The 13,494-nt window shown below is 37.7% G+C and overlaps 1 protein-coding gene across 4 annotated transcripts in view; it reads left to right on the top strand.

The window, feature by feature from the left end:
* The window catches only part of LOC126356283 (mitochondrial amidoxime reducing component 2), a 111,914-nt gene extending 98,920 nt beyond the window's left edge, over positions 1-12,994 (top strand). For all 4 annotated transcript variants that reach the window (XM_050007158.1, XM_050007157.1, XM_050007155.1 and 1 more), the window contains 3 exons: positions 2,954-3,171; positions 8,055-8,129; positions 12,517-12,994. In XM_050007158.1, coding sequence (XP_049863115.1) covers positions 2,954-3,171; positions 8,055-8,129; positions 12,517-12,643 — 420 coding nt within the window. In that variant the 3' untranslated portion in view covers positions 12,644-12,994. The remainder of the gene's footprint in view (positions 1-2,953; positions 3,172-8,054; positions 8,130-12,516) is intronic.
* The last annotated feature ends 500 nt before the right edge of the window (positions 12,995-13,494 follow it).

The following is a 13,494-nucleotide window of genomic DNA, read 5'->3' as shown; positions in this document are numbered from 1 at the left end:
ACATACCAACAATTAAAGGGAACAGCCATGGGTACCAGGATGGCCCCCTTGTATGCCAACCTATTCATGGGTCGCTTAGAGGAAGCCTTCTTGGTTACCCAGGCCTGCCAACCCAAAGTTTGGTACAGATTTATTGATGACATCTTCATGATCTGGACTCAGAGTGAAGAAGAACTCCAGAATTTCCTCTCCAACCTCAACTCCTTTGGTTCTATCAGATTCACCTGGTCCTACTCCAAAACCAATGCCACTTTCCTTGACGTCGACCTCCATCTCCATCTGTCCAATGGCCAGCTTCACATGTCTGTCCACATCAAACCCACCAACAAGCAACAGTACCTCCATTATGACAGCTGCCACCCATTCCACATCAAACGGTCCCTTCCCTGCAGCTTAGGTCTTCATGGCAAACGAATCTGCTCAAGTCCGGAATCCTTGAACCATTACATCAACAACCTGAAAACAGCTTTTGCTTCCCGCAACTACCCTCCCGACTTGGTACAGAAGCAAATAACCAGAGCCACTTCCTCATCCCCTCAAACCCAGAACCTCCCACAGAACCACCACAAAAGTGCCCCACTTGTGACAGGATACTTTCCGGGACTGGATCAGACTCTGAATGTGGCTCTCCAGCAGGGATACGACTTCCTCAAATCCTGCCCTGAAATGGGATCCATCCTTCATGAAGTCCTCCCCACTCGACCAAGAGTGTCTTTCCACCGTCCACCTAACTTTCATAACCTCTTAGTTCATGCCTACCCTCTGGCTCCTACCCTTGTAACCGCCCCCAGTGTAAAACCTGTCCCATGCACCCTCCCACCACCACCTACTCCAGTCCTGTAACCCGGAAGGTGTACATGATCAAAGGCAGAGCCACGTGTGAAAGCACCCACGAGATTTACCAACTGACCTGCCTACACTGTGAAGCTTTCTATGTGGGAATGACCAGCAAGAAACTATCCATTTGCATGAATGGACACAGGCAGACGGTGTTTATTGGTAATGAGAATCACCCTGTGGCTAAACATGCCTTGGTGCACGGCCAGCATATCTTGGCACAGTGTTACACCGTCCGAGTTATCTGGATACTTCCCACCAACACCAACCTATCCGAACTCCGGAGATGGGAACTTGCCCTTCAGTATATCCTCTCTTCTCGATATCTGCCAGGCATCAACCTCCGCTAATTTCAAGTTGCCGTTGCTCATACCTCACCTGTCTTTCAACAACTTCTTTGCCTCTGTACTTCTGCCTCGACTGACATCTCTGCCCAAACTCTTTGTCGTTACAAATGTGCGTGTGTGCGTGCGTGCGTGCGCGAGTGTATACCTATCCTTTTTTCCCCCTAAGGTAAGTCTTTCCCGGGATTGGAATGACTCCTTACACTCTCCCTTAAAACCCACATCCTTTCATCTTTCTCTCTCTCCTTCCCTCTTTCCTGACGAAGCAACCGCCAGTTGCGAAAGCTCGGATTTTGTGTGTATGTTTGTGTTTGTTTGTGTGTGTATCGACCTGCCAGCGCTTTTGTTTGGTAAGTCACATCATCTTTGTTTTTAGATACATCTTTGTTTTTAGATACATCTTTGTTTTTAGATACATCTTTGTTTTTAGATACATCTTTGTTTTTAGATACATCTTTGTTTTTAGATACATCTTTGTTTTTAGATACATCTTTGTTTTTAGATACATCTTTGTTTTTAGATACATCTTTGTTTTTAGATACATCTTTGTTTTTAGATACATCTTTGTTTTTAGATACATCTTTGTTTTTAGATACATCTTTGTTTTTAGATACATCTTTGTTTTTAGATACATCTTTGTTTTTATATACATCTTTGTTTTTATATACATCTTTGTTTTTATATACATCTTTGTTTTTATATACATCTTTGTTTTTATATACATCTTTGTTTTTATATACATCTTTGTTTTTATATACATCTTTGTTTTTATATACATCTTTGTTTTTATATACATCTTTGTTTTTAGATAGATAAAAATAATGAGTATCACATTTGTACTCGGAGAAAAATATGTGATTAGCGTTGCTAATTAATACTAATAATTACATATAGAGTTACTTATGCATTTAATTTATTAGGTAATTCTGGGTGTTTTAATATTTCTTTTTCACTATGTATATCTTAAGTGTATTTGGGAAACTTGTAAGAGGTTCTGTAAGTTTTTGGCGAGACTTCTAATTGACATGACACCTGAGGACTGAGGTCTTTTTCAGGCATTGTTATTTGTCGGGGAATTCTTCTTAACTAATGTCTTCTGTGAATTGCTGTTGTGGGCAGTTGCATTTTTCCATTCTGACCTTTATTATGTGAACAATATTATTGTTTCAAGTAGGTGTGTGTAGAGGGTGAAGCCATGACTAAAAGAATAACTCGTGGACAATTGATACACACCTAAAGAAAAATGTTCTGGACTATGCATGCTTTCACATTTACTCAGTATTTTCACCATAATTTCTCTGATTTGATTACACTGCATGTCCATATATTTTTCCTGGGTTTGATTGTGATGATCATATCAGCTTCACTTTCTATGTAAGAATGACAGATTCACAATTGTGTTAGGTCAGTAAAAGTACTGTGATTAAAGAATTTTGACAGAATTACAAACACAAAATTAATAAAGTCCCTCATTCTTTCACGAAAATTGTATCATGAGGTAGTCTCACAACAGTCATGATATGTGTGAACAGTGATCAGTAACCTAATAGTAGGTATACTAGTGTGCACATACAACAATATTTGCTGTGCAGATTTAATTAAATGGACTAGTTTGCAAGTTTGTTGCACATAGAACTGAATGAAAATATATGAAGAACTGTCTCAATATTATTCTATTTAAATGTTGATCATCTTCCACAATAACATCAGAAGTCATTAACTAACTTCTAAAAATCGTTCCAGTGTGTCAGCTGATTAATATTTCTTTTCAGGGCATGTATACTGACTTTTCAAGCTACATGCTGATGACAGAATCATCGTTAGAGGATCTGAGAGAAAAAGTCCCAGCAGAAGTGGCTCCCTCTTTGACAATTCGCCAGTTCCGACCAACCTTCGTTGTCAGTGGCACAGCACCATATGAAGAAGATAATTGGGGATGGATACGAATAGGGGAAAATGTTATTCTGAAAGATGTGAAACCATGTACCAGGTAAGACTTCGGTAGTTACTGTAAGAAATAGTTTTTATCATTCATTTGTTTGTAGTATGAGGTCTCTCTCTCTCTCTCTCTCTCTCTCTCTCTCTGTGTGTGTGTGTGTGTGTGTGTGTGTGTGTGTGTGTGTGTGTGTGTGTGTGTGTGTGTGGTTTTTTTTTGGGGGGGGGGGGGTGAGTAGTTGTATCAGGAAGCTAAGTAAGGGGAGAGAGGAGCAGAGTATGTGAGGAAAATTAGGGAAGATTTGCTGATGGCTGGGAGAGAGAGGCAGCAGGTGCTCAGCATAGGAATGTGGACCCAGTAAATTCATTCTGGCCACAGGCAGGGGAAATTCTGTGAAGCATATGATGTCGAGGAATGGATAAGGAAGGGGACCTGGAACAGAGGAAGGGGGTGACTGTGAAGAAGAAGAAGAAGAAGTGTGTTCATGTGGGATGAGTGAAACAAGTCATGGGAGCAGTAAATCCAGCAGTGAAAGAATTTTCCATTTCTAGTAGATTTTATAATTTAAATATTGCAAGCTCAAAAGTTAAAAAAAAAAAAACTGTCAGTAGCATTTGCAAGTACAGACAGTAAAAGGTCATGTAAAATGTCTCTGTTGTCCCCTATGAATGTAAGACATCAGAGTTTGAATGTGGATTATAACACCCATGTGAATAATATAAGCCCACATTTCAAACAAAGATTTGATACTTGCGAAAGTAGTTTAAAAAATTGATCTTGAAAGAAACTAATATGGATTTGCCACCCAGGTGAATATTTACACTTGAGAGGGGACAGTTTGTCATCTTGTTTACATACACTTTTATCCATTTCCTGTACTGAGGTGTAAAATATGTAATTAGTATTTCTTTTATTGTGATTTGTCTAATGTGTGCCAGTGATACTCTTGCAGTGTTCAATTTAGATCACAAAATTCATTTGTTAACAGTTTGGTGAATTCATAACAACAATGAAAAATGCTGTGTGTCTAATAAGAGTCACTGACCAAATGAATTTTCCAGAACTATGAAAGAAAATAATTGTAATTAACACAGCTTGTATAATTATGGCAGGAACTGTTGAAAGGTGAGGCTGAAAAATCACTGGACTGAACCACAATCAGCCAAAGCAGAAATTAATAGTTGTAAATGGGTATAACTATACTCAGATCCCAAGCTGGCTCAGTTGTAACATAATCAGTCCAAAGAATAAGCAGTCTAGTGCAGAAACATAGTCAGTAGCCATAGAGAGGCATGCATAGAACAGAACAGAAAGCGGATCTGTGGCCATTTGGCCTTAAAATGGCTGGCTGATGGCCTGCTTGTAGGCTGGAGATGTTATGGTTATCATGGCTTGCAGTGAGCGTGCCAGATGCAGGTGTAATGAGGTATTTGAGAGTATTGATATATCTAGTGGGATTACAAGATACAAAAAAAGGAAAGAATCATTTAGTGTGTTTGTTTAAATTTGTGCACTGCAGTCACAAGTGGCATTCTGTTTTGAGCCACAACAGACACCTGCATTCCAGTGATTCTTCAACACCAATTAACCTTTCATACAAATATAATCTTACACAATATAGATGTATCACACACTTAGTTGCGAAATAAACCTTATGTCAATGTAATATCTATATTCACTGGGAAACTCCTCTTATCAACACAACTGAATGTGACCAATGATCTTAGTAAGCACTATGGTAAGGACAAAAACAGAAAATTCTCTTCTACAGATTGAGCAAACTAAAACTGGCCCCGAAAATATTTACAATAAGACTGATGCAGGATTGAGTCTTAATTAAAATCACAGGTGATCTGGAAATGGTCACTGCTTATATCAATACAGAGCTATTTTGCCACCAGTTATGCTCTAGAGACTTTGCTTGGGGCTTTGCAAAAACTTTTCCAAATCTTACACACACACACACACACACACACACACACACACACACACACACACACAATTTTTCATAAATTGTCTTTTGCCTACTACTCAACAATGAACACACACCATTTTATTGTGAGCACCATTTTGTTGCTTTCAGCTGGTTACTCAACACGTTTTTATGTTACCATTTTCCCAAACTGTCCCGTAACTGATGTAAGACCTGAAATAAAAATACAAATCAAATAGGAATAAATTAACCCCCATAGACGAATGAAATATGAAACAGTACTAGTGATTGCCAGTACTCAACGAAGTAGATTACAATTTCCTGTGTTGAAGTGCTTGTACAACTAAATAAGAAGCCTCTATGGAAGCATTTTGCAGTTGGCTGTAAGTGAGGGGATGCGCCAAGGGTCGTAAACCAGTTGGAAGACTGCACAGTAGAATTCATGGAAGACACACAAACAATAAACAGTGGCAGGTGGTGAGATTGGCCTGTGCTTTGAGGCAAGCCATGGTGTGCACCGGTTGCACTAAACTCACAATATTGATTATACCTCCAGATTTTGCCAGGAAGATGGAGTCTATTTTAACAAGCTGTATACATGCACCCCCCCCCTTTTTTTTTTTTTTTTTTTTTTTTTTTTTTTTTTTTTTTTTTTTTTTTTTTTTTTTTTTTACAGCGTCTCTGAAAAGCACAATTTCGGACAGAATGGCAGTCAGTCAGAATTTGTTGAAATACACAGATCACTAAGATAACACCTGGGAGTGGAGTGGGAAGAGGAAAGTTCAGGACACCCTTAAAGAATGTGTGACACAGCCACTACATCTGGGCCACTGCAAAAACAGAATGTTTAATGAAGTGAAAAAACAGCTACCACTAGTTAACCTAAAAAACTTAGGAGTGGTCGTAAGAAACACAGCAGTCCTTACAGAGGTCCACCTGTCTTGATTGGCCTTTGAATGTAGATTTTTTAGCACCAAATTTAACAGGTTTTGTAACTGATTAACTGTAATTCTCACTGGTCAGCTCATGGAAAATTGTTCAGCCAATCAAAATTAGCAGATGTTAGAAAACACAGAGAATCAAATCTTTCTTGTTGGAAGCAGACTGTAGAAAGTTACTGGCTAGGCAGGTACCTTCTGAGGCAGACTGAACTTCAGCAGCAAGTGACTTACATCCAGCTAAGTTGAACTTAGTCAGAAGTTTTTGATACAGATCCTGCGACTGATTCCACAGCCACTTCACTAACCACTTACAGAGTATGAGTATAGCGAGATCAGGCTGCTAATTGTAGGGACAGTTGAGCACTTTTAATGATGATCAATAATTTCCGTCTTCATTTTGAAGATGTGCTTACAGCTAGAATTTAAACGTGCTTTTGACTTCATTTATAGAAGCAAATTCATACCCTTCTATGTGCTTCCTATATTTATACTCGCTTAACTTTTGGTAATCACAGTACAACTCCTGCAAATAATAACGTTTATCCAGATACACATCCATTTGACTCACACCCCAGATCCCATGCCTAAGTGCCAAGGCTCTGGATTATTATTATCAATGATTGTTTAACCACTTCTTTTACATTTTTATGTAATAAATTAACTAAAATCTTAGTTCAATTTTGTAGATGATCAAACTTCATCATTGTATTGATGAGGAGCATTTTAATTATGTCAGACACAGGGCCACTTGAACGTCTCCAATTATAGATTCACATTTTAAACTGCCACTCCCAAAAACCACAACTGACCACTTAATGTCTACTCCTCTCACTCAGTCAAACATAATAAAACAGAAAAGAGCTCAGGACAGAGTAGGCAGGAGATGAGCATGTGCAAGCATGTGACAGCTTACAGTTGGTGCTTTGTAAGCGTGATTTCCACCATTTTTAGTGGTGGACAGTCCTCCTGTTCATTAACAAGGGTCATTTCCATATCACACTCATAAATATTTTCCAGGTAAGTTTTATTTTGCACTTAAGATTATGACCAGGTATAATTCATTAGTCTTAAGAGATAAGGACACAATTAGTGTTGACTGAATCGCACAAATCCATAAGTGGAAAAAAGTCTTTGTTATTATACTTATTACTAAATGCAGCATTTTACTGTGGTCTTATTGGAACAATTGTTTTAGGGCATAAGCTTTCAAAAATTTGCCTGTGATATTGCCAACACTATGTTGAATGCTCAGTCTTGAATAAATCTAAAGTTTTGACCATGGTTGCTGCATACTTTGACAGTGTGGAGGGAGGCCCCTGCACTCAAGGCTAAGAAAGTTCTGTTCAGTGACAGTTATTTTACGAGATGTGAGACCGTATCCAGAAAACTTTTATGTTGAAGGTGGATGTTGATTTTATATGAGAGATAGCAAATGAGGAATTGTAAATGCTTCTGTGATTAATAATGTTGATGAGAATTAGGTGATGAATATAGTGGACTAAGATATAAGGGTGTAGACAGAGTGACATAGGGAGGTTTGGATTGGAACAGGGGAGCATGTACAGATAGCCAAAGTGGTTAAGGTGATCACTTGGGATAAGCAGGAAATCTGGGTTTGAGTTCCACACCAGTGCAGATTTTCACATGTTACAGATAGATATAGTACTGCTATACATAATACAATTGATTTAAAGAATTCACAATTGGCAAACAAATTTTGAATTTTTTGTGGAGCTGTGGGCTGTCAACAAGGTCTTTTCTTTCAGATAAGCATGTAAGTTCATCTGTAAAATATAGATTTTAAACTTCTGTTGCCTAAATCTGAAAATCGTAAGTGGTTCATTGTAAAAATTATTATGTCTTGCTTGGGATTTGAATATTGGTCCACACCCTTTAATGGTAAACTATTGCTTCCCAGCATTGTATTTTTTTTAAGCAGGGTGTTATAATGTTAAGTTGTTTTCTTGGTCAGAAATGTCAATAAGTTAAAAAATTGTAAAGTTGAAATATAATTGTATTGTTACATTGTGACATATGCTTAACAGTTGCTTTGAACATTGCAGGTGTGTTATGACAACTGTCCACCCAGACACAGTTAAGAAGTTTGATGATTTAGAGCCTTTGAGGACCTTGAGAAAGTAAGAAAAACAATATCTTTTTTTTTATTTGTTGAAGAAAGTGGCTATATTTGATTTGTGACATACAAAATTCAGAATGACAGTTGGTCTTAGATTTTGGCTTTCGATTTTGTAATGCAGTGTACAACATTTGAATATATGGGCTAAGAAATTGCTTGATTAATACGTGCAACTAATGACAGTTATTAAGGTTCGAATAGATTTCTTCTTAAAATACTTGGAAAGTAAATTACTGATTTTTCTTCAAAACTGCTTGTGAAACAGATTTATTCAGTGCAAGTTGTATATGGAGAATCCAAGGCTCCTAGAGCCCGACAGCATACTAAAAATTATGATGTTGGCTGAGAGTTATAAAAGAAAGTGAAATAATCTCCATTGACATTGTGCCACCTATTTTAGTGTTAACACAGCAGTTGTCTTACAGTAACTTTAACAGAATTGTTTCCTGAGAGAGGTGGTGCTGTAGTTGTTACCCATTTTTGGTTCAAAATCCCTGATTTGTTATCCTCATCTATACTTCTTACAATTTTGCTGCAGGATGATGTCCACTGTGATTCCTGCAGTAGAGGCATGGCTGATTCTTCTTGCCATTCACATCCATACAAGCTAGTGAAAAATACTTAATAATGTTGAGGGTCATCACTGATGGTGCTCTAGAGCTCTTTTCCTTCTTTAATAGTGCAAAATATTAGGTCCTAGCCATCCATGTGTACTAACCTAGTTTGCCTTCGTAGTCATGCTAGTGAGTGGAGTAGCACTGCAGTAGGTACCACACTGGACTCGCCATCGGAAGGATGGCACAGTTGAAATACGTCTGGCCATCCTGATTTAGGTTTTCTGCGATTTCCCTAAATTGCTTAAGGCAAATGCCTGGATGGTTCCTTTGAAAGGGCATGACCACTTTCCTTCTCCAGTCTTCCCTAATCTAAACTTGTACTCTGCTTTAATGAACTCATTATTGACAAGACATTAAACAGTAGTCGTCACCTCCTCCTCCTCCTCCTCCTCCTCCTTCTCCTTCTCCTTTTTAGTTGCCTTAGCCAGTCTCCAGCTGCAGGGGGGAAAGGGAGTTTTCTCTAATCTTAAATGGTGGTGGTCTGACCCAACTAGGTAGATTTGAAGGAAAAGTATTTTCAAAGCTGTACCACTGACACCATCATACATCGCAGAGAACATTTGAAATACCCAGGAAGGAGACAGACCATACAGAAGAGCTGAGGCAGTAGCAGGAGAGCCAATGAGAAACCCTACACCTGCTCCTCATTCTGTTTGGCTGAAAGGCCTACATGTTAAATAATTTTGTGAAGCAGTTTGGAACTGGTAAAATTGGGGAGTTGGCCAGCAGAAATCAGACAGAAGTAGCAGCATTTTCATTGCTTATGGTACAAGGTGATCTTTCATGATCGCCCATGTTACTTAGTGCTAAACAGAAGCCTGACAGAATCCAAACTGTGTTCCCAGGTGTGAGTATGGAATTCTGCTTGGGATCTTTCTGTTTTTCCTCAGTGTGTTGCGGTTTAGCAAGTGTGGACTTGTTGGGTAAAGAGAGACCTCAGATCAGAGTGTTGAGCCATTAGCTACTTGTAGGTGGTGTGTGATGACAGTGACACATTTGGCTAGGGTCCATTTATGTCAATAAATTTAATTTGTTTCCATGCTAATTTGGGATTAACGTATTGCGTGACTCTTTCCTTATTCACTTTGATCTATGTCCCAGTTTTGTTGTGTGATTATCAGCAATAATTGCTAATAGCTACTTGAAGGTGGTGTATGGAACCGTTAGTGGTGAACGTTTTCCAGTACAGTGATCAGACTTTGGAATCTTCCTTGGAACTAGTTAAATAGCTACTGGGCTTTTTATTATTGATTTTTAGTAGTAAAGTTCAACACTGTCTCCCTAGGCTAAGCTTGGCTGGCAACCCTTATTTACATAACTTGATCCAAGAGTTCTTCCATAGTAGAGGTAGCATCCCTTCAGGTTTGACACAAATCAGTGCAATCAGTGTACAAAAGAGATTGCTTACAAATCACTCATGCGACCGGTTCTAGATTATTGCTCAAGGGTGAAGCACTCGTACTAGGCAGTATTGAATGTATACAGAGAAGGGCAACGCAAATGGTCACACGTTTGTTTAATCTGTGGGAGAGTGCACAGAGATACTGAAGGAACTGAACTGGCAGACTCTTGAAGACAGGTGTAATCTATTCTGAGAAAGTCTATAAAGTAAGTTTCAAGCACCAGCTTTAAATGATTACTTTTGGAATATATCACAGTGTCCTATGAATAAGATTTGAGGCATTCAAACACTCATTCTTTGTGTGCTCCATATGTGAATTACACAGGAAGAAACCGTAATAACTGGTACAATGGGACATATTGGTACCCGCTGCCATCCACTTCACGGTGGTTTGCAGTGTATATATGTAGATGTAGGTGTAGATGTAAGTGCAAATGTCTTAAGACAATGCTAAATTAGTCTTTTTCTTGATTCATCAGGGACTGTGTCAACAATAATTGAAAAGAATGGCTGTTTAATTTCACTGATTTCTGTTCTAAAACGCAATCATATAACAGTTGTATCATCTGGTTTTAAATTTGTGGGCTTAAACATTTTGTTTCAGTTTTTTCATTAGAAAGATATGCCATCAGAAGAGGATCATGTCTGTAGAGTAGACGTATTATGTTTAAGAAATTGCCACTTTGTTTCTTTATTTGATACTCATGATGGCTGTGAAAACCAGTTTGATGTGAAGCTAATATTCTTGTCACATCCATTTGATCATACCCTTCAACAGAAACTGTTTTAATGGTTTTGTCATGTTTCCACATTCTGTAAGTAATGCACACCATTAAATGTGTGGAGCAAGTTTCATATACTTTTTATTTTCTTGCTTAGAACTAGCCAATTATTAATTTGTACATCCCACCATGTATTTTCTCCATATCCAAATAACCAGCACACAACACAGTATACTGCATTTAGAGCAGGGAATAGCATAATCAAATAATTCCATTTTCTGACCCATTTTAATATAATTTGATGATAATCACAGCAAAGCAATCTTTTGGTCTTAGTTTCACTAGGGAAATGACCATGATGGCTTGCATGGCCTGCTGTATATAATTTGTAGTTTAGTCTCTTCATCCAGTTTACTATAGAATAATGTTCTATCAATGTTAAAAGGTATGTTACGCTGATCACCCTAAAGCTGAGATGAACACTCTGTTTATGGAGAATTGGCATCTGTTTCTGACAGTCAGTGGTGCAGCACCAGAATTTTCACTTATATCCATTTTAACAGCTGGTATTCTGTCCCTATGAACTTACAAACTGTCAGAATCTTCCCCTAATCTTTCTTTTTTTTCAACTGTAATGACTTCAACTTTAAACTTTTAAATCATCAGACTTTTCTCCAATTTCACTTTTGGTACTACTTTTAGTATGTGTCTTTTTTGGGCCTTTATCTGTCTTCATTGTTTTTCTAACTTCTTTGTCTAGGCAGTCATTGGAATTATTTCTCTTTTTGATGGATTTTGACCAAAGAAGAATAAATAAATAAATAAATAAATTAGAATGTACACGACACTACTGTGTGTCACCCTACAGGAATAGTTTCATGGTTTTGGTTCAGGATTCCTCCAGTAATGGCCACATACTTGTAGATGTGGAAGACATGTTACTGAATGCTACTTGGTATTAAGTGTGTAATTGATGTTTGAATGAAAGATTTTGTTTGGGAGTATCATTCTGCTGTCTAACACTAAAGTATGCCATAACCTTACTTTTGTTGTGTGTATTGTGGCATTAAAGGCAGTGACTGCGTTGGAATTACTGGGACTCGGATATATTACAAGTAAGGAGGAACATGCCTTTGATAATATTGTCTGTTTTGGATCCAGATTGAGAGCTGAGTGGTAGTTAGAGAAATGTTATTTGGATACTAAAATGTACAGTGGCTCTATTAAATATTGTGCATCCATTTTTATTGGCATTGTTCCATATCAGTTGCAGTATTTGCACTCAGTGCGTAGGCAACTGAGAAAATTAATATTCTACTGAGAGTGCTCCCCTCCCCAACCTACTAGAACAGTGAAACTTGACACTGTCTCTTAGCCATTTTTCCCCTTGTGTGTCAACAATTTTTCCAATTAGTGGCCTCAGTCAGTTAGGTTGCGCCAGACTGTATGAAAGTGATTAGTCATAAATCGAACCTTTCATTGTTGGTATGTTATTTTATGCATTAGTATATTTCTGTTTTCACTTTTGTGACATAACCACGTACAGTAAAATGTTCTAAGAAACTCGCACAATATTCCATTAATTATTGTATCATTCTTATTGCCTTATTGTTACCAATTTTGAAGATATATTGTTTTCTTTTCCAGATATCGTAAGGTGACCAAAAAGTCAGAACTGGCAATTGAAGGGGAAGCACCAGTACTTGGTCGGTATTTGGGACTGCACCAAGGTGGTTCTGTTAAAATTGGTGATGAGATCTTTGTTCCTGCGTAAAGACGGAGAAATTTCCGCTTGTTGTAGAGTAGAATTAAATACCAATACATAAAAATGAAACTGATGGGATGTTTGTAAGTTGCCATAAAAATATTTGTGTACAAGGAAATTGCACCGATAAAGACTGGCATTGGTACAATTTTATGGATATTGTCATATTTTTATAAGTTTGTGTCGGATAGAAGTGAATATTCTTTAAAGTGAAGAGTACTTACTTGAAGTCCATTGTATTAAAAGCAGGCCAGAAATTATCTGGCAGCTCTTACACATTTTTTATAAAAGAGACTTTTTGAAAGTCTAAAAAGATTGTAACCTTTCATTTACAAAATAAATAGACTAAAATAATATAAATGCAGTATCATTGTAAAAATAAGAGAATCCTCTGTTATCAAAATGACATTTGTTATGAAGGAAAATGCCATTCAAAAAGGGAAATGTTACAAAAGATGCTGTTGTTACCAAAAGTTGATGTTAAGAATTGGCAGGTCATGAGATGTGATGACAGCGTATCCTGGGTGAATGTTAGACAATTGTGCATTAACATCTCTTGGGAATAACAACACAGCCCCTTAATAGCACTGCATAATGCAAAACTGTGATAGGATATGTTGTGCTATACACCTCTTCAAAACTAGGAGCACATTAATAGTTGGCTGAATCGGATGAAGTTTGAATGGTTTTGTTCTGCTACTGTCAGCCGGTTGTGCAGTGCTGTGGACTTAAATTTACAGTAATCAAAAATTATTCCTTCCCCTGTCAATAGTTACAAATTCTTTGACAGTCTGTGAAATTAAGTGGTTTCATTTTCAGTGATATACAGATACCTCTTTTATTTATAATCCATAGGGATT

The sequence above is a fragment of the Schistocerca gregaria genome, chromosome 3 (genome assembly GCF_023897955.1).
Source record: "Schistocerca gregaria isolate iqSchGreg1 chromosome 3, iqSchGreg1.2, whole genome shotgun sequence".
In the NCBI taxonomy this organism is placed as follows: Eukaryota; Metazoa; Arthropoda; class Insecta; order Orthoptera; family Acrididae; genus Schistocerca; species Schistocerca gregaria.
This window is presented reverse-complemented; position numbering and strand designations above follow the sequence as displayed.